The 22,470-nt window shown below is 33.4% G+C and overlaps 1 protein-coding gene across 2 annotated transcripts in view; it reads right to left on the bottom strand.

Annotated features, from left to right (window-relative positions):
* Positions 1-22,470, bottom strand: part of LOC127720560 (mitofusin-2-like) — a 37,169-nt gene that overhangs the window by 5,100 nt on the left and 9,599 nt on the right. The window contains exons 8-15 of one of the 2 annotated variants that reach the window (XM_052227167.1): positions 22,120-22,273; positions 19,692-19,759; positions 18,145-18,266; positions 17,553-17,784; positions 16,713-16,815; positions 13,913-14,133; positions 1,928-2,077; positions 1,386-1,582 (exon numbers count right to left, since the gene is read on the bottom strand). In XM_052227167.1, coding sequence (XP_052083127.1) covers positions 1,386-1,582; positions 1,928-2,077; positions 13,913-14,133; positions 16,713-16,815; positions 17,553-17,784; positions 18,145-18,266; positions 19,692-19,759; positions 22,120-22,273 — 1,247 coding nt within the window. Of the gene's footprint in view, positions 1-1,385; positions 1,583-1,927; positions 2,078-13,912; positions 14,134-15,266; positions 15,370-16,712; positions 16,816-17,552; positions 17,785-18,144; positions 18,267-19,691; positions 19,760-22,119; positions 22,274-22,470 lie in introns of both variants that reach the window. The other variant, XM_052227166.1, reaches the window with a different exon arrangement.

Raw genomic sequence — 22,470 nt, 5'->3', positions numbered from 1 at the left:
GTCAGAGTTTACTAATACTTACTGTTGTACTTGGTGACTACAATTAGAACTTGTCAGATCTACAATCAGTCAGAGTTTACTGATACTTACTGTTGTACTTGATGACTACAGTTAGAACTTGTCAGATCTACAATCAGTCAGAGTTTACTGATACTTACTGTTGTACTTGATGACTACAGTTAGAACTTGTCAGATCTACAATCAGTCAGAGTTTACTGATACTTACTGTTGTACTTGGTGACTACAGTTAGAACTTGTCAGATCTACAATCAGTCAGAGTTTACTAATACTTACTGTTGTACTTGATGAGAGCGGTTAGAACTTGTCAGATCTACAATCAGTCGAAGTTTACTAATACTTACTGTTATACTTGATGACTACAGTTAGAACTTGTCAGATCAACAATCAGTCAGAGTTTACTAATACTTACTGTTGTACTTGATGACTACAGTTAGAACTTGTCAGATCTACAATCAGTCAGAGTTTACTAATACTTACTGTTGTACTTGATGACTACAGTTAGAACTTGTCAGATCAACAATCAGTCAGAGTTTTATACTAATACTTACTGTTGTACTTGATGACTACAGTTAGAACTTGTCAGATCTACAATCAGTCAGAGTTTACTAAGACATACTGTTGTACTTGGTGACTACAGTTAGAACTTGTCAGATCTACAATCAGTCAGAGTTTACTAATACTTACTGTTGTACATGATGAGAGCAGTTAGAACTTGTCAGATCTACAATCAGTCAGAGTTTACTAAGACATACTGTTGTACTTGATGACTACAGTTAGAACTTGTCAGATCTACAATCAGTCAGAGTTTACTAAGACATACTGTTGTACTTGGTGACTACAGTTAGAACTTGTCAGATCTACAATCAGTCAGAGTTTACTAATACTTACTGTTGTACATGATGAGAGCAGTTAGAACTTGTCAGATCTACAATCAGTCAGAGTTTACTAAGACATACTGTTGTACTTGATGACTACAGTTAGAACTTGTCAGATCTACAATCAGTCAGAGTTTACTAAGACATACTGTTGTACTTGGTGACTACAGTTAGAACTTGTCAGATCTACAATCAGTCAGAGTTTACTAATACTTACTGTTGTACATGATGAGAGCAGTTAGAACTTGTCAGATCTACAATCAGTCAGAGTTTACTAAGACATACTGTTGTACTTGATGACTACAGTTAGAACTTGTCAGATCTACAATCAGTCAGAGTTTACTAATACTTACTGTTGTACTTGATGACTACAGTTAGAACTTGTCAGATCTACAATCAGTTGGAGTTTACTAATACTTACTGTTGTACTTGATGACTACAGTTAGAACTTGTCAGATCTACAATCAGTCAGAGTTTACTAATACTTACTGTTGTACTTGATGACTACAGTTAGAACTTGTCAGATCTACAATCAGTCGGAGTTTACTAGCTGCATACTCCACATATTGACTTTTAAATCTCCTCTCCTTAGCTTTATTGGTCCAACTCAACCACTCATACAGGTATAACATACAATATAATGACCCTACTGCTGCTACAACCTTCCATCCAGTTACCTTGAGTACCTGAAAGGAACAAATGGCTGTATCATCACTTAATAGGAAAAATATTACTTTCCTTAGTGATGTGCTTACTAAGGAATTGTTATGTGTATGCTTAGAAACTGTAGCATGTAAGCTTAGGAATTATTGTGTAGCTACATAAAATAAAAGATCTAATCCATCTTTTTATTACAAATGCAAGCCAAAAGTCCTCTTCTTATTTCTAAATACAGAAAATCTCAACATCATTGTCTTCACTATGACTGTGCTTAGTGCTCATTTCCAAGACCATGTATTTTACATAAATTAAAACTAATGATAACTTATAATATGTAAACTCTCAACCATTTTTCAAGAGCATCTACTCACAAGTCCTGCCACAATAACACCACCCATTGTTGACCGTGATGTAATGGTAGCAAATGTTGTAATGACTGACATGAGCACTTGATTGTCTTGTTGTTGTAGTTCAGCCCTGGGGGTCATTGGTGTACCGGAACTAGACATGGGTCTATGAACCTGAAATTAACAATATTTTAAATCAAATGCATTAAAATTATGTAAAGAACTCATTATATACTCTATAATAGTATTGAAAATTGAAGAGGTGCACAGAGGGGCCCTTTCCTTCTACAAAAATGAAATACATTTTGTATTACAAAACTAAGTGATTTTAGCTTTGCAAATATGAAACTTTAATATCTTTGATCATGGAATATTTAGAGGTTTTACAGTACAAAGATGACAAAATTCCAATTTTTCTACCAAACTAAGGCTCTCAAGAGCCTGTGTTGCTCACCTGATTCTACTTTGGTTTTGGAAATCATGTTAAAATAGATTAAAATCATAACAGATACCCTGAGTGAGGCCAAATTTGGTTTAATATTGGCCCTGTAATTTAATTAAAAATCCTGGTAGCCATCTTGAACAGTAAATCAGCAACAAAGTAGCAACACTTCATCAGCACCTCATAAGAAACATTTATGCCATGTTTGGTTTCATTCTATTCAGTGCACCTCTAGAAGAAGCATTTGTATGTATTTCCAATAGGGTCTTATGTTAAAAGAAGTCCCCCCCGCTGGTGGCCATCGTGGATGAAGGATCAGCTTCAAAGTAACAACACTTGGTCAGCACCTCATAAGGAACATTCATGCCATGTTTGGTTTCAATCCATTCAGTGGTTCTCTAAAAGAAGACATTTGTATGTATTGCCAAAGGGTCCTTTGTTAAACACTGTCCCCAGCTGGTGGCCATCTTGGATGATGGGTCAGCTTCAAAGTAACAACACTTGGTCAGCACTTCATAAGGAACATTCATGCCATGTTTGGTTTCATTCCATTCAGTGGTTCTCTAAAAGAAGACATTTGTATGTATTTCCCATAGGGTCCTATGTTAAACTAAGTCCCCCGCTGGCGGCCATCTTGGATGATGGATCGGCTTCAAAGTTACAAAACTTGGTCAGCACCTCAAAAGGAACATTCATGCCATGTTTGGTTTCATTCCATTCAGTGGTTCTTTAAAAGAAGACATTTGTATGTATTTCCCATAGAGTCCTATGTTAAACTAAGTCAACCGCTCCGCGGCCATCTTGGATGTTGGATCGGCTTCAAAGTAACAACACTTGGTCAGCACCTCATAAAGAACATTCATGCCATGTTTGGTTTCATTCCATTCAGTGGTTCTCTAAAAGAAGACATTTGTAAATATTTCACATAGGGTCCTATGTTAAACTAAGTCCCCCCCCCCCCCCCCCCCCCCCCCCCAGGCAACCATCTTGGATTATGAATCGGCTTCAAAGTAACAAAACTTGGTCAGCACCTCATAAGGAACATGCATGCCATTTTTGATTTCATTCCATTCAGTGGTTCTCTAAAAGAAGACATTTGTATGTATTTCCCGTAGGGTCCTATGTTAAAATAAGTCCCCCACCTACGGCCATCTTGGATGATGGATCGGCTTCAAAGTAACAACACTTGGTCAGCACCTCATAAGGAACATTCATGCCATGTTTGGTTTCATTCCATTCAGTGGTTCTCTAAAAGAAAACATTTGTATGTATTTCCCTTAGGGTCCTATGTTAAACTAAGTCCCCCGCTGGTGGCCATCTTGGATGATGGTTTGGCTTAAAAGTAACAACACTTGGTCAAAACTTCATAAGGAACATTCATGCCATGTTTGGTTTCATTCCATATAGTGGTTCTTTAGAAGAAGTTCAAAATGTAAAAAGTTAATGACGACAACGGACGACAGACGCCAAGTGATGAGAAAAGCTCACTTGGCCCTTTGGGCCAGGTGAGCTAAAAATGACAAGTACCACAAAAATATTTACATGAAAGTTGTTGTTCATAGATACAAGTATTGTGGTAAATTATTTAGTTGGTCCTTGAACATGCTTTATATTTGCAGATTTCAAAAATATGTAAAAATATGAGCAAGATAAATGTATTTAAAAAAAACACACATACAAGGGCCTCTTACTTGACATTAAAACTGCATTTATTGTGACATCATGGGTAAAAACACTTGTTGTTAATTTTGTGGTACCTCAACTTTAAAACAGACATAACTCGAGATCTTAAAATGAAAGTTAAATTTTCAGTAAAATATTGTGGCAAAAATCAATGTGACGATTTTAGCTGTGTTCTGATTGTAGTGTTTGACTTACATGAATTATTTTAATTCATTTTCGTTGTACTGAAAACAAATCATCTGTCAATACATGCTCCCTCAATTAGGATATCCCATAAAAGAAAGTAACTTGCCCTTGTAAACAACAGCATTTAGGTTGATATTATGCTTTTCATGTTTGCATTGAAATAGTGTAAGCAAGACAACTTAAGGTGGCTCGGCCCTTTAACAGTGCGCATATTTTAACGCATGTTACTAACGACGAGCACCTTGGAAACGGTCGCCTTGAGGGGTTTTCTCAAAAATAGTTTTGACGACATTGGAACGCGGGCGTGTATGAAAGCACCCTTTCCCGATGTCAACAAACCATGCAAAACGTTCTACAAAAGCCACAAAACAGGAAATACGTACAGTCAGGACTACAGAGTGGTTTGTTCATTTTTCACATAAAAAGGACAGAATTATACATGATATATTAAAGCATAACATTTAAAAAAAGAAAATATAAATATTGACTTGTACGACGGTATCTGGTGCGTTCGCTCCAAAAACACATTCTCACCCTACACGTTCGCCCCTTGGATCCGTTCGCACCCTATTTTCATTTAAATACTGGTTGAATATATCAAAAGATGTCTTTTAGATGTATTAGTATATATATGAAAATATTTTGCCAATGACGCAATGTTTAACCGTAAACAAAGGATAGCGATGTAAACTGCATGTCACCTTTCGGCTTTCAAAAACAAGAAAAACCCATATAGTATGCTATAGTATAATGGCATCGGGGTTCATCTGCACACTATAAATAATAAATAAATAAAAAAATAATAAATAAGCTTTATTTAGAGTCGGCAAAGTGTACAAACAGAGTCAACATAAGCTCTAATGAGCTTTTAACCGTTTTATCCGTTTGGCATTTTTTAACTTTTTGTTACTGTCATAAATCTATTTTTTACTTGAAATATCTTCATTTCCAAGTATTGCTGGGATCTTATTCCGGAGTATGTGAAATATTTTCCCACTGCAAAATTTTGATAATATATATAGTTACGTATTTTTTATTTGCCAAAAATTTTTGAACATAACAATTCCGGAGTATGGGAAATATTTTAACACTGCAAAATTTTGATAATAGTTAAGTATTTTTTATTTTCCAAAATTTTTTTTGGACATTACAATTTTCAAACAAAGACTAAATACTTGACAGTCACACATAACATTTTTATTTAAAGATTTATATACTTTATCAAATAATGGGCACGAAAATATCTAACAAATTTTCTCGTATCATGATTCTGTGAAATTTGGAACTCTAGTACTATAACATGAGACCTCGGGGCCAATGTTTTCTATTTAAAATATTTTCCTTTTACTTATTTTGCTATTTGTTAATTTTCTATTTTATGTTGTATCTATCAATATGCCAACAGAGTTCGCATTAAAAAAAGAAAGAGGAAATATCAGCGTAAAAACTTAAATAATTGATTAAGAATGAGTTATTATAAAAGACTAACGGAACTCGAGCAACACATTTTTTGTTTTACGCAGAAAAAAAAACGGACATTTCAATAATTTGCAGTTTTCAACCTTTGATCATGTAGATGAAAGAAAATTGGTCAATAGCAACCGGGACCTTACTAGTATTCCGGCCTTATATATCGGTATATGCTATTATCCCTCAATACCACATGCTTTGCGGCGCAAAATATTTGGCTTGACCAAGTCAGGATTTTGCCTAGGACACACATCCGCAGTCTATCGGGCAGTTCCAAACACTACCAGTTAAAGACATTATATATACACAAAATCTATACTACTAACTAGGTTCAGGAAAAGTTGGGATTGTAATTTTAAAACTCCACCCAGTACACAGGGACGCTATAATAGTCGGTGATATTGGCAAACTTTAACTTCTGTCTTACTTTTTGACATGCGTTTTTTTCAAAAGGGAAGCTAATAAGGAAAGTTCTTAAAAAATTAAAGTGGAGTGTGTCATTGCGGCAAGAAATATGCATGACAACTTTTTTAATGATGTGTGAACACTGGTTTGACCCACCTGCTAGCTGCAAAGAAACGTAATTATCGGCCTATGATGATAATATGGAGATGCAATTTTTTTTAATATTGACTTTTAAATTTGAACTTTGGTGGATAGTTGTCTCATTGGCAATCATACCACATCTCCTTATTTTCATATCGTAGGGTATAGAAATATGACTTCCCTAATCTGACAGATAATCCCTTGCTATGGCAGGGTGTTCATACAGCTGGATGTATAAATACCTCCGGGGGAGGGGTGGTAGGAGGGGGCGCTTCAATACTTAATTGATAAGGGGTGCCGCTGGGGCCCACCTTTTTCAAAAATTTATATTTCAAAAATGTATACCTTTTCATATATTGCGCAGGTAAAAATGTAACCTTTTCCCTATTATGCTTGGGTTTCATGTAGTGTAATGTAAGACTAGAATACCAAAGTCTTAAAAGAGAAAATTTGGTTGATAAAATCACACCCGGGAACACCAAGAAAGATGACAGACGAAGAAGTTATGGAAACTTTATTGACCTTATCATATATTTTTGATAGTTTTCCCGACCTTTTCACATATTTTCAAGCTTGAAAAGGTGACCTATTCCAGCGGCACGTCCCATCACCTTGAATATAGGAAGTGCCCCCTCCCCACCCCCACCCGAGATAAATACGCAGCCTCGTATGGTAAAAAGGAGGAATTTGGTCCATACCAAGCATGCATTGTCCATTCATTTTCTAGCGACAGTCCATATAATTTTTGTGTTAACAAGAGTGCACAAGCTGAAATGTCTCACCTGCTTTACTAATCATCATTCATGATTGATTTTATGTTGATATTCCTAAAGATAAAGTTTCACTACAAGTATCAGAAAAACTTAATATTATCAATGATCATGAAAATGATCAGATAAACCAATCCAAGCCAGCCTTACACAGTGGCGGAGCCAGAATTTTTCATGAAAAGGGGGGGGGGGGGGGGCGACTGTCTAAGAGAGGCCTGCTCCAGTCATGCTTCAGTGATTCCCTATATAATCAACCAATGGGCCCTCCCCCTAAATCCGCCTCTGTTACAATCACCCCATCAACCAAATATTTTAAACATATATATAGTATGCCAGTAACAGACAAAACCATGAACATAAGGTTAAGTTCAGATAGACCCTGCAAGACAGGCATATTTGTTTTTCATTCATTATTTTGTACATAAATATGCCATTAGTTTTCTCATTTGAATTGTTTTAAATTGTACATTTGTCATTTGGAGGCCTTTTATACCCAACTATGCAGTATAGGTTTTACTCATTGTCGAAGGTCGTATGATGACATTTAGTTGTTTATTTCTGTGTCATTTGGTCTCTTGTGGAGTGTCTCATTTACAATCATATCACATCTTTTTACTTAATATTTCAATATATACATTTAATAATCATACCATACACCAAATATAATAACCCATTGATTACACAATGTAGCATGTTAAAAGAGGACTTACCATTGACCAATGAACCATGCAAATGTGGTCAATGACAATTGCCAGACAGACATGTACTCCTTACATTTGTGAATCATTGCATACATATAGTTTATCTACTACATGTACTTTTAGTATTAGAAAAAACAGACAAAAACACAAAAACATGACATTGACAAATGACCTATTGCTAACAGTATCTGATAAACAACCCTAATCAGGTAACTTTAACCTTGATCACTGATCCATGAAATGTGCTTGAGATCTTTGTAGCAATCTGTATTAATTTGAGCCATATCTAAATTTACAAAACAAAATTAATCTGGATTATTGTGAGGTTATTATTAGTGCAAATAATGCGACAGGGTGAATATCGCAAAAATTATAATAAGAACTTGCATTCTGATAACTGAATTATAGATCTTTATGCAGATTTTTTTTGTAATCGCAATAATTAAACTCGCAATTTAGTCCATTCGTCAAAAATCGCAATAATAAATGCACGCAATAATTTCTGAATTTACAGTAGGTAAAAATGTTGTCAGTTAATAGTGATACACAAGTTTTCCCAGACAATATATAATTCTTTTGGTTGTTTTGTTTGGTTGCTGTCTCATTGAACAAAACTGTATTTTACTTCTCCTTTTATCCAGAAAATATAACTTTTGAAATAGAAACTGAATCGCATATGGATGGAAAACAAATGCCAAATGATGTAAAATAATTCAAGTGGCCATTTAGGTCAGGGGTTGGTGAGGTAAAAGATGAGGCAAAGGCATGTGCATTTACCACAACTGCCACTTGGTATTATGATTTCCAAAATTTCCAAATCTCATAGCTACCTTCTGTATTAAAGACAACTGCATATATTGCAGTTTGCATATCATGAATTGTGTTTGCAGCAAAATTCACTACAGACAGCAAAAAAAGCTCTATTAGAAACATTTTTGATTTTTATTCCTAAAATGTCTATGAGATCAAATTTATAAAAAATTTATTAGCATTGTAAATTTCAATATACTAGTAATTGTTGACATGTATACATCATGTACATGTACAATCATTAGCTGATCAGCTCTATATTTTCATTATTTTTATATCAATATTCTTCATCAGTGTTTTTTATAAGACTCAATAATCTGTATTCATCATTTGGACAGGTAGGTAAAGTAGGTCCTTTTGATCTTGGATTTTTTTTTATGGATTTTGACAGCACTAAAGCATATAGTTCCAAATTATAGTTGATCTTGGCTTCTTAAGTGGATTCTGACAACACTTTGCATATAGACACCAAGTGTAGATGATCTTGGGTTCTCTCATATGGATTATGACAGTACTTTGATTATACATGTAGTTCTAAGTATTGTTGATCTTGGCTTCTAATGTTGTTCTTAAGTTTCTGCACTTTACATATAGTTCCCAATTGCAAGACAAGATGATACTGGCTTCTTGTGTAAATTCTGTCAGTTCTTTGCCAATAGTTTCCAAGTAAAGTTGAACATTCCAGGATCTTTCACAACAAATCACTCCTTCCTCTTACATGTACTTGTAGCCTGAAATTAAATGTCAGAGTAATTCTGTCAGAAAATCAACCATGATTGACATTTAAAAGCATAATGTAGTTCATATTTTAAATAAATGGGGAATGTGTCCATGGGACACAGATGATGCCCCCACTTGCATATAAAGTTATAAATTTAAAGGAGCATAACTAAAGAATGGTAAGAGTGACACTACCCAAAGTTTTACTTGATCTGAATTTTGTTGTAATAAGTAATGTGTATAAGTTTCATAACATTTGGATGAGGCAAACTAAAGTTAGAGAACAGAAACAAAAAATTCAGCAATTTTTCCATTTGTAAAGGGGCATAACTCTAGAACAGTAAAAGTGACACCACCAAAAAAAATTCAAACTTAAGTTTCATAACATTTGGTTGAGGCAAACTGAAGTTAGAGAATGGACACCAATTTTGGGACATACGTACAGACAGACAAGGGTAAAACTTAATGCCCACTCCACTACGGCGTAAAAAAATGAAGAATTTGTGGCAACAATAATGAGCAAACAAAATAAAATTACATGCACAGCAAGTGTAAATAGTGATTTTGTTTTTATATATATGTTGAATACAGACTTTTCAGGGCATGCTGTTTCGATGCCAGGGACAAGTTATTTCTATGCCTAAAAATTCTAAAATGCAGCTGAGCTACATTTGTACTCCTCGTCAACCAAATTATGCTGAGGTGTCTTGTAACCTGTTTGGAATATGGGATAAACAAATTTTGTGTTTAAAAATACTGAGCACAAAACAATAATGAATTTTTCAACTCAAATGTATGTGTTATTTGGTAAACAAGATAAGCCCTATGTGTATGTTTAAACCTGATACTTGACGTTATGAAATTTTTTATACAAAAGAGAGACAAGGGGGGGGGGGGGGTGTTTAATTGTAAACAAATTGTGATCAAGACGAATCCATCAATAAAATGTATTGCCTCGTACTGTAGTGGTTATAATTTACAAATCAGGCCATTTATATATTCTCAAGAAAACAAACGAAACAATCGAACCCCTTGAGCGGGTAGTCCTATAATATATGCCTTCGCATTATATATTCACTATTTAACGTTTTCATGCTGATATTTTCATTTTTTTTTTTTGGAGGCACATTGACAATAAAAAAAAAAAAGAAAAATAGCAAAATCAGTAAAAAGAAAACAGAAATAGAAAGAATGCCCCCGAGTTCATATATTATAGGATTACTTGAGCGGGTGGACAGGGATAAGGGAACATGGGAATGAGGGATCAGGAAGCGAGAAAAGGGGGTATCATGTGCAGGTCCATTACCGTTAATTAGCCTGGTCGGAGTGAAAATAAAAGTAACCAATTTGGTAGAAGTAAATCTTATGAACATTATAAATAGAAAAAAAACCTTAGATCTCGTGTGAGTCACTTTATTTTTAAACAATAAAAATAAACTTAATATATCTTTATTTTATTGTTATAGAACTATACTAACAAAAGCATGATTTAGATAAAAGGAAGGGTACAAACAGACTCAGGGTGGGAATGTAAAAGGGATGAATGTGAATTGGAGCGAACATGATTTTGGGTGAAAGGACAAGAATTCGAAAAGAGGGGGGGATGAATAATCTGGGAAATATATTTTGCAATTTTTTGTCTGGGAGCAAGGGGGATGGAAGTGGAAGTTAGGGGAGAAAATTTTAGAGTAAAAGGGAAGAGAAATGGGAGTTGGGGATAGGGAGTGGTAATCATGAACCCCTGTCCGAGGGAAGTTATGGGGTACCCCATTTTACAGGTTGGGACCAAACCCTCTTATATGGTTTTCAGGGGTGGATCCAGCCATTTATAAAAGGGGGGGTTCCTAACCCAGGATAAATGTGGAGGTTCCAACTATATGTCCCCATTCAAATGCATTGATCGTCAAAAAAAAGGGGGGGTTCCAACCCCCAGAACCCCCCCCCCCCCTGGATCTGCCACTGGTGTTTAAACCTGTATAGAGGAATAATCCTTCTATAGAGGGGAATTTTTGTTTAGACTGGATTTAAAGCAAAATAGGGCAGAATGGCATTTTCTACTTATTATGGCAGTAACCTGCTACATTTGATGCACCAATTGATGTACTTAATTTCATTTCACATGCCCAGTTTACTGCTAAACTGACTGAATATACAATCTATTGTACACCATAATTCTATTGTTAGATTTAACATAAAATTTAAAGGTCACCTGCATGTCCCTTTTGTTGTTGATCAGGTGTTCAGATAGGTATACAATAGATTGCAAGTTCTGTCACTTTAGCAGAAAACTGGGCATCCCAGGCCATTTTTTGGTAAAGAAATACAGAATACAGTAAAGTGCAATAATTGATGCATATATAGTGCTATAGATTATAGCAAATATAACTAGAAAATGCCATTCTGCCCTATTTTGCTTTAAATCCAGTCTACACAAAAATACCCCTCTTTTATCCCTCTATAGGAGGATTATTCCTCTCAGTATACAGGTATAAACACCATGTAGAGGGTTTGTTCCCAACCTGTTTTACTAGTCATTATAGACGCTAACGATAAATATTTGCTAACGATAAATATTTAACTTCATTTGACCCTAAGGGAGCTACCATTTGATTTTTATGGGGGGGGGGGGCTAGGATGAAATTTGAAAAAATAGGCTACGAATTAGATTTTACGAATAACGATATAAAATCAAGACTTATTTGACGCTAACGATAGCGCAGATCATCATGATCATGAGATGCTGAAAATGACCATCCCCTCCTCTTTGACACGGATATTTTTTCAAAACAGACTATACATGTTCACAACTTGCCAGTTAACAGGTTAAGGGTCAAGTAAACACATAAATAAGATACCAGCCATAACGATTATACATAGAACAGAAATTTAGCCCATGCAAGGTTTCAGCCGCAGTGATTTTCTACAGTATCGAGTATTTTGAGATAACCCCCCACTTTGTATTTTTCGTGATACTGATAACATTTGGCTGTCTAATATATTAAAATCTATGTTTTCTTATGTAATGACTCTACCTTCATCGTTGTCTATTCGCCACTATGTCTGTTATTCATGCACATGGTCGTATTTATCAGTGCAGTATGCTGCTCAGCAATGGCGACCCTGAAATTTCTGTTGTCCGATTATGGCGCCAGATTAGAGGGAAGCAACTCGCGCCAGACAAAATTACCGTATTTCAACAAAATAATCAAAATTTCGCTTCTTTATAACAAACAGTAAAATGTTCATCACATTTATATTCAGCTTTCGTCCATTGATATAATTACAAACATTATTTATTTAAAGACATTAATAAAAAAATCACAATAAAGTAATTAATGGAGTGCATTGAAATCAGACCTCATGGGGTAGAGGGGTTAAACAAAAGCTCGTAACTTTTTTAAAAGCCTGGTGACCCCCATTTTATTTTACCTTAAAATGCTCGAAAAGTTCATAGCTTTGACATATCCGTTTTTAAAAAAAATCTACCGGGGAAATTTTACGAAAAATCGATTTAACCAATATTTTTAGCCTAAAACTGAAATTAAAAAATGCCAAATTTAGACATAAATCTGAAAATAAAAAGATTTTTAAGTCTAAAACAACCAAGGGGAACGTTTACATTTCAAATTTAATTGTTTTTTCACATAATAATCATACTGACTTGGTTCTAAAAGTCTTTGAATTTGATGTAGTCGTTATTGTTGAAAGGGTGTAAAAGTTTGGAAATAGGGTCAAAATCGCACATTTCGCTTCCATTTGAGGGGAAAACGAACCTGGTGACCCCCTTTTTTCTTTGCATTTTTGGATTCAGCATAAAAAAATCTACAAAATATGTGAAAATAAAAAAATTCTACCGGGGGTCCTTATTGGGGTGAGCCACCTTAAGCCCAAAAATGTAGACCTGTCTAAAGGGACTGTCACTTCTGCCGTAGAATCTTTAGCTATTATGTTTTATTCTTTACATCGTAATTTTGTTAACTGTCAAGCCCTTTTCAACTGATTTGTTTAGCTTGTCCCAATGTTCTCCTGAAACAATATTATCCCAATTGTAATCTAATGGTTGTCATTGGTTGCCCTATGATATAACTGCTTTATATTTTAAGTTACTAGCTTGAATCAGTTATCTCTTTTGAAATGTGTGAATTTGTGTCACATTTTGTAATCTCAATAAATCCAATAAATGAGGTCATTCATACTGTAGGCAAAAAATGCTCAAATATCAGCATCATGTTCAACAGATTTTCTTTCACAAGTATATAACAAAACGGGTCAGTGATAATGAGAGTCAGTCTGTTAGAATGGTGCTCATTAATATGATAGGTCACTTTAAAATTATATTTGACACAAGATTAATTTTCAGCCTTCTGAAAAAAGATGAGTTAATGTGGCAGTTTTAGCTAGCTATAAAACCAGGTTTAACCCACCATTTTCTTTGGAAAATGTCTGTACCAAGTCAGGAATATGAGAGTTGTTTTTTATCCGTTCCATTGTTTAATATAGTCAAGCGTTTGGTTCTGTCAGCTTTTGTGGACAAACCCCTTTTTTAAATTTACTTTGCAGTTCTGTATTATTGTTACTACTTTTTTGGCTTTGCATATTATATGTGATTATTCATATTTCCTTTTTAAAACTACAAACCTACTTTATTTGATGATGTAAATAAACTGGGTCTCTTACTTACATAATCCTGACCACCTCCTAGTGTGTGCTTCATTCCCTTGCTCCCTAAGAATTTATGCATTAAGGATGTTATTCCAAAAGAAAAACGAAACTGAATGTCTTCTTGGAACTCACAACATAAATTTCTACAGTCCAATTTATAAGCTATTTCAAAGTCCCTTTTAGGTAATGCATTATTTAACTGTGCTCTTTCTTCATCCTTTAATAGTGCTGCCAGGCGATCTACAATATAATCTCATCTACATTAGTGAAAAATTTACTTTCAAATGCAAAGACTAAATGATATTAAAAATGAATCCTTTTTCAATACAGTGGAATTTGAAATTAAATATTGCTTGTAAGAGAATCTTGAACAATTAATTACCGCGAGCGAACATAGAATTTTTTTTCTCAGATGGGAATAATACTAAAATATAAATATTTGCCAAGTTTTGCAAGGCAAAAAAGGCTGTTTAACAACTCAAAGGGAAACCAGATGAATGAAGAACATGATATATTTAAGTACAACTTTAGATTAAACAATATTCTTATGAACATGAAATACATCTTTAATACTAAATACAAATGTATCATACTGCAGTATATATTTCTTTACAGAGCCAAATTTAAAAGAAGATAAAGAAAAAAGGTAAAAAAACAATTATATATTTTTTATTTGTTAACAATTAAAAAGCAAATAAATATCTAAATAGAAATGATTACACAATACTACAGAAATAGCTTATGGAATAAAGCATGCTGCAGACATGTACAGCTATAGCTATTCAAAAGAAATCAGTATTAACAAATTATTTTTTGCATTTGAATAGCTGTTATTTCCAAAATAAATTTAAAATGACATAAATATAAATGTAATTGGCAATATATCATGTAAACAGATATATAAAAAAAAGCCAAAAAGAAAAGAATATGTTTTTTTCTTATCTTATCTTCAACAGGTTAGAGCTGTTCCAAAATTGACCATGGTTGGGGATGGGAGGCAAGAAATGAATAAATTGTGGGTGGTTGCACAATTTTATTACAGTTATGTATAAAATGAAAATTACATAAATGAGTGGTTGTGGTCTTAAAAAAGTGCCTCCCAAGCACCCCATTTGTATAATCTGGAACTGCCCATATGCATATATCTACTTTCATTTCTTTTTTAAACAGGGAAATATATAAATTATAAAAGAAGAAACTTATCTATTGATGTTTTAGACGTTTTTTATGTTAGTACTAAAGCAAAAGCATTTTGGTATATTTTTGTGTAATGTTTTCACCTTATAAACACATATATTTATAGTACAGTCAAAATAATATTTGAAAGAAAATTATTTTGATATTATTTTATTTTTTTCTGTCGCTATGAATACCTGTCATTTCTTTTTGAGTGGTTTCCACATGCTGTTGTAATACATATGAGCAACGCTGCTGTACATTACGTCCTAACCCTTCTTCTACATGATTATGCAACTCCTATGATTAGAACCAATGATATGATAAGATGCATGCCAGGATTCAATGCAAAATTAAATGCACTATGAATGTCCATATCAAAGACAAATAGTTTTCTATAATGGTTTTGTTTTGTACATTTTCTTAAGATTTTAAAGTTCTTTTTTTTTTTAAATTCACAACAAAATAAAAGCAAATGACATTCACCTTCTGCATGAAGCACTAAAAGGTTGTCACATAAATCACTTAAGTATGCAATAATATGTTTGAAGCAAATAAAAGTAATTACTTTAAGTCAATGCACAAATATTTAAAAATACATTGAACGGTGACCTTTTTTTCATCAAAGCATATTTTGCATAGCATTTTAAAAAAGGTAATTAAAACAATATAATTTTAAACAATTCAAAACTGATGCTCCCTGAAACTTGTGAAAGGCATTTAGACATAACACAACAACGGTATACCATAATACATCCCGTAAACGGGCGTATAAAAATGATTAAAGCCATCTGAAAACATCAATTCTAGCATTTATTTTAAAACAATTCAAGGAAAACAACTCTGTAATAATATTTCCAATGACCGTGAAAATCAAACCTGAACTGAATTTCATAGGAGAGGGTCATATTTGGAGCTTAATTATTGTATATAGTAATTGTAGTCAGAATGGACTTTAAATAAGTTGCCTAGTGTAAAAAGAGTGTGACACTCTGCACATAATAGGACCCTTGCAATAACTCTTTGAGGGGTTCATAGGTGGCCTACTGCAAGAACAAATTAATTGTCCCTATTCAACATACCATTATTTTCCAGTGGCAGTCAGATCTCTTGCTCTTCATCCCTACTGTTCCATATTGTAAAACCTACTTATTGTATTAATTGTTAGTTTCCCATCCTTGATATGCATGAAATAATTGACACTGAAAGTAAAGCTAGCAAGAATCAATCAACCAATCTTTCATGGTAATTTGGCAAAATTGAAACTTCTTACTCCAACACAAATTTACTTCTGGAAGTTTTTTTTCTGTATCATTGTCTAATGATGTTAGCCTCACATTTCACCTCAATTACCAACTGAGTACTCATTACATTTTGTTTTCAGACAAACAGATGAACAAAGTAGCTGACAAATACTCCCTTAAATGTTTCAGGGAGCATTCATATAAATGATGTACAGAAAGAAATTTCCTGTTTGAAGTGTTCGCTTCAATGTTCTTTTATAACCAAAACTGAAATCACATATCAATGACATGAACATTCACAATCTGCAAAATAGCTTCCACTATACTTGGTATATAGTCATGCTACATCGATACAGCAGGATCATAAGCCATATGACAAGGTCATAATACCCATAATACCTGTGATTTCCTGTTGTGTTCTATTAAGCTTCTTTAGAACATTCCCAGAACATTTGCCCTCTAAATTTCTACACAGAGCATGATCTATATACTTGTGTATCTCCTTCAAATATAATAATCATACAATAATCTATCTTCAACTTTTCGTTGGCAAAATGGCAAAAAGAAAAATACATGATGGGTCCTTCTGAACCTTGTGTCTCAACTGCTTATTTTGTTCTGAATGAATTTAAGAATTCTATACTTGTTCCATTTCTATAAATATGATTCAGAAAATGTGTATCTCTTACAATGATAACCATTGTATAACTGAAACATTTGGAAAACAAGAATATTTTCTTAGGACACTGTGCCTTGCTTACATTATCACATTCCTGTGCTTAGTGTCCTGCAAAATCTAGGTCAAAACCCAAACATACATTTTACAAAGTATACCTCATAATGAACATGCCTATTAAGGTTCAAGCTAATGTGACTACATCTTTATGGTAAACTTTCTGTTCTCAGTTTGCCCTGTGTTCTTAAATGACATATTTTTGGAAACGTTTACTATAGACATTGGATGATAAGCAATGTCAAAACTAACACTGACTCTTTGGGTTATATTAGCTAAATAAAGGAAAAACTACATGTAAGTCTTTTAGGTAATTGAATTGTTGCTGTGACAATGGATGTCAAGCAATGTCAAAACTAACACTGACTCTTTGTGTTATATTAGCTAAATAAAGGAAAAACTACATGTATGTCTTTTAGTAATTGAGTGGTTGCTGTCACATTTACGTATACTCCACACTACCTTTTATTCATACAATATTCTCTTATTAATGAAAGCGTCTTCACCTTTTTATAAACACTCAGCACTAAATTGTCTGGATGGAAAGGTCTAGCAAAGTCATCAACAAGGGCAGATAACCTTTTAATTTCATCATTCAGCGCAAACGATACATTTCTCTCCACTTCCTCTACCATAACCTTTATTTTATCTTTAATTTCCTCGGTCAATAAGTCAAGTTGTTTATCTAAATATTCTAGTTCATCTGCTGTTTCTTGTCTTTTATGAGCGTGGTCCTCACTGAAAAAAATAAATTACATCCTGAAGATTTGAAAGTTTGTCATTATACCTAAAAAAAGCAATACAATCTTTGAAGACTTTTAACATGTTTAAGACTTTATATAAATAAGAGTAAGTAATTCAATAGTCAGGTCTAATCAAACTTTATGATTGGCATTTGCAGTTTCTCTCTAGTCATGACACATTTAGGAGCAAAAGCAAAGACTGATAAATTTGGCTATAGAGAACTAATAACGCCTCCAGGTTTGGGTGACATGTTTTCCTGTAGAATGTTACTATTTCAGCTAGCAATGTAAAATATGAATCAGTTTAGAAGTATAGAGAACTATTCCTTTACTCACTCAAGAACTCAAATCTTACCAAGCTTGTAAACATTCAGTGTAAGTTCTCTCCATAATATCTTTCAGATCTGCAGTTATTTTCTTCCCTCTTTCTGAATGTGTTTGAAACTTTGTCTGTACAGCTGATTGAGAAATGCACACCTGAAAAAAGGGAATTTTATGAGAATGAAAATTATATAATATTACAATGTTTCATTTTGTCTTCCTACAGACTGTTACTTTGTGAACTAGTAAGTTAAGATTTTGACTAGGTGTGTCTGTCTAGTACAATGCAGGGTTCATATGCATATAGCATTAACATGTTTTTGTCCTAAATATGCATTTTATTTGGATGTTTAGCAGTCATCCATTCTTCTGTCTGTTAAATGTGTTCAAAATTTTCCATATTTTAAGTTCATTCATACTTTTTTAAAAGGGAAGTTCATATATCAAATGGCCTGTGGACAGAAAGTTACATTAGTTTGTTCCCTTTCTCTTGGAACAAGAAATAGGAATTGTGAAGGTATGAATGTCTCCTACATCATGCTTATATTTATCAACATAAATGCAAAAATTCTTTTACGGAGAATAAAACAAACTGAACCTATCTATGTATGGACTCATCACTGACTGAGAATAAAACAAACTGAACATATCTATGTATGGACTGATCACTGACTGAGAATAAAACAAACTGAACCTATCTATGTATGGACTGATCACTGACTGAGAATAAAACAAACTGAACCTATCTATGTATGGACTGATCACTGACTGAGAATAAAACAAACTGAACCTATCTATGTATGGACTGATCACTGACTGAGAATAAAACAAACTGAACCTATCTATGTATGGACTGATCACTGACTGAGATTAAAACATACTAAACTTATCTATGTATGGACTGATCACTGACTGAGAATAAAACAAACTGAACCTATCTATGTATGGACTGATCACTGACTGAGAATAAAACATACTGAACTTATCTATGTATGGACTCATCACTGACTGAGAATAAAACAAACTGAACATATCTATGTATGGACTGATCACTGACTGAGAATAAAACAAACTGAACCTATCTATGTATGGACTGATCACTGACTGAGAATAAAACAAACTGAACCTATCTATGTATGGACTGATCACTGACTGAAAATAAAACATACTGAACTTATCTATGTATGAACTGATCACTGACTGAGAATAAAACAAACTGAACCTATCTATGTATGGACTCATCCCTGACTGAGAATAAAACAAACTGAACCTATCTATGTATGGACTCATCACTGACTGAGAATAAAACAAACTGAACCTATCTATGTATGGACTCATCACTGACTGAGAATAAAACAAACTGAACCTATCTATGTATGGACTGATCACTGAAGGCCTGCAGTTGTTTACATCCTCATTCCCTATTATATATATATAAGATAGTCTTGCTGCAATATACATCATACGTTTATATTATGTATTGTTGAACATGTTCCTTTACCGTTTAAGCTAGAAATATTTCTTAAAAATCACCCCTCCCATTATTAATAGTTTTTCTATATATTCCTTGAAACAACAAACCTCAAAAGCTCTCTCGAAATTTGCAAAGGCAAATAACCTCTCAGCAAAATTCTTCTGTAATGATCCAGCTGTAACAATAAATATAATGTTTTGAGGATTATATTTCATTTTTCATTTTGTGTTGTTATATTGCTTGATTTGCTTACTACATTAAGTCTTGTTATTTATTAAAAGTGTCATTTTGTGAGAGCATGCTGCCTGCTATTCTTATCTGTTTACTGCATTAATGTGCTTTTTTTTTTTCATTTGTTTAACAGTGCATATGTAGTATCTCATGTTTTGTACGTATGTGTAGTAACTCATGATTTATATGTGTAGTATCCCATGTTTTGTATGTGTAGTACCTCATGATTTATATGTGTAGTATCTCATGTTTTGTATGTGTAGTAACTCCTGATTTGTATGTGTAGTATCTCATGTTTTGAATGTGTAGTATCTCATGTTTTGTATGTGTAGTATATCATGTTTTGAATGTGTAGTATCTCATGTTTTGTACGTGTAGTATATCATGTTTTGTATGTGTAGTATATCATTGTTTTGTATGTGTAGTATCTCATGTTTTGTATGTGTAGTATATCATGTTTTGTATGTGTAGTATATCATTGTTTTGTATGTGTAGTATATCATGTTTTGTATGTGTAGTATATCATGTTCTGTATGTGTAGTATATCATTGTTTTGTATGTGTAGTACCTCATGATTTGTATGTGTGTATTGTCCTCATGTTATGTTCATTGTTTTGTCTTAAATGTAATGTATTGTTTGATGTTGTCGATTCAGAAGCTTTTCAGAGCTTCTGTTATTTGTAAAATTATGCACTTTTAGACTTTATATTAAAATGTATATAAGACATTTTGCCTACAATAATCCTAGATCTATTCAATCACTTTTCAGGCAATTTTTTGTTTAACCAAGGTACCGTAAATTGGGAAATTTTGGCGTTGGGATATTTTGGCGGTTTTCTCTCGAAAGGCATGTGTTTTATTTTGGTGTGTGTAATTTTGGTGCTTCGTCCAATTGATATGTTTAATTTTGGAACAACAGCAGTGAGCAACCTCATTCATATTTGTCTGTATTTACCGTTTATTGACAAATATCATTGAATTTCTCAAACTAGAAACACGACAAAGTTAACTTAATGAAGGAATCGGATACGGATGCAATTAATGCAAATAATTCCGTATATCGTGATTCAAAGCTGAAAGAAAATATGAAATAAAATCTTAAACATTAAAACTGAGACTACTATAATTATACACTAATATGTGTTATAGTAGTCTCAGATTAAAATCACTTTTTAAATAGATTATTTATTTTTTACAAATATTATTTGAAATAAATTTTAATCATCTTTATTGCAGTACATGTTAATCTATTGACGATCAAGGATTTAAATTTTAATCCTTATGACTCTGGCAGTACATATTAATTAAATGAAGATAAAGGATTACAGGAAGTTTTGATATTCTAATTACCAATAACGGCGTCTAATCAGCAATAGCCAGGCATATTTATGACATGTGTGAATAAAAATTCATGTTGTGTTTTCTTAACAATTACAGAAAATTGACAATTAAGTAAAAATTATATAGTGTTGTTGTCAAATTATACCAGGTATTTATTTGGAGATTTGGCTATGTTTAGATTTGTAGGATATATACGGAGGATATAATAACATAAATATTTTTCCCAAAAAATTAACATTACGATATTGTCGTACCGGTACGCGATTTTGGCGTTTCACTTTTAGTGATTGCTTTATTTTCGTGTGTTTAATTTTGGCACTTTCATCGGAGACACCAAATAAACCAAAATAAAACAACAACAAAAATAACCCAATTTACGGTATATAACAGCTACTGGACACTAACAACTGAATGATAAATGTCTTCAAAATGACAGAACTGATAATGTCTACTTTAAGCTTTTCAGATCAGTTGTAAGTCTATCAACAAAAGATGTTGACATATATTGGTATAACTACTGTAACATACTTGGTGTTGACATATATACATTGTGACTTGGATGGAGAGTTGTCTCATTGGCACTCATACCACATCTTCTAATTTATATTGGTGATAACAGTGACATATATTAGTATAACTACTGTAACATACTTGGTGTTGACAGTGACATATATTGGTATAACTACTGTAACATACTTGGTGTTGACAGTGACATATATTGGTATAACTACTGTAACATACTTGGTGTTGACAGTGACATATATTGGTATAACTACTGTAACATACTTGGTGTTGACAGTGACATATATTGGTATAACTACTGTAACATACTTGGTGTTGACAGTGACATATATTGGTATAACTACTGTAACATACTTGGTGTTGACAGTGACATATATTGGTATAACTGTAACATACTTGGTGTTGACAGTGACATATATTGGTATAACTACTGTAACATACTTGGTGTTGGTGTCTGGCTGTCTTCATGAAGCCTACTGATCAATGCCTCTTTGGCCGAAACAAAGAAAATTCTATTTGTGGCTTCCTGTTTATCAGCTACTTTCAGTTCATCTGTGAGGAACTGGGTATTTCTGGTATAATGTTGTTCTTTTACCTAAAATGCATAAATATAATCTGAATTATCTGCGAGACATCCTTAGTATTGATCTTACTGATGGGAGGGTTTGTTTCTATACCATGGGTATACTTTGGTCGTTCTGACATCTTTGACAATTCTATTGCACCAGCTGCACATTACAATACATAATGATCTTGATCTCAAAGCCATCTTATTTGTGAATTCAAAACCTT

The sequence above is a fragment of the Mytilus californianus genome, unplaced genomic scaffold (assembly GCF_021869535.1).
Source record: "Mytilus californianus isolate M0D057914Y unplaced genomic scaffold, xbMytCali1.0.p SCAF_11, whole genome shotgun sequence".
Taxonomy (NCBI): Eukaryota; Metazoa; Mollusca; class Bivalvia; order Mytilida; family Mytilidae; genus Mytilus; species Mytilus californianus.
Note: the sequence above shows the minus strand (reverse complement) of the source record. Positions and strands in the feature narration are given on the sequence as shown.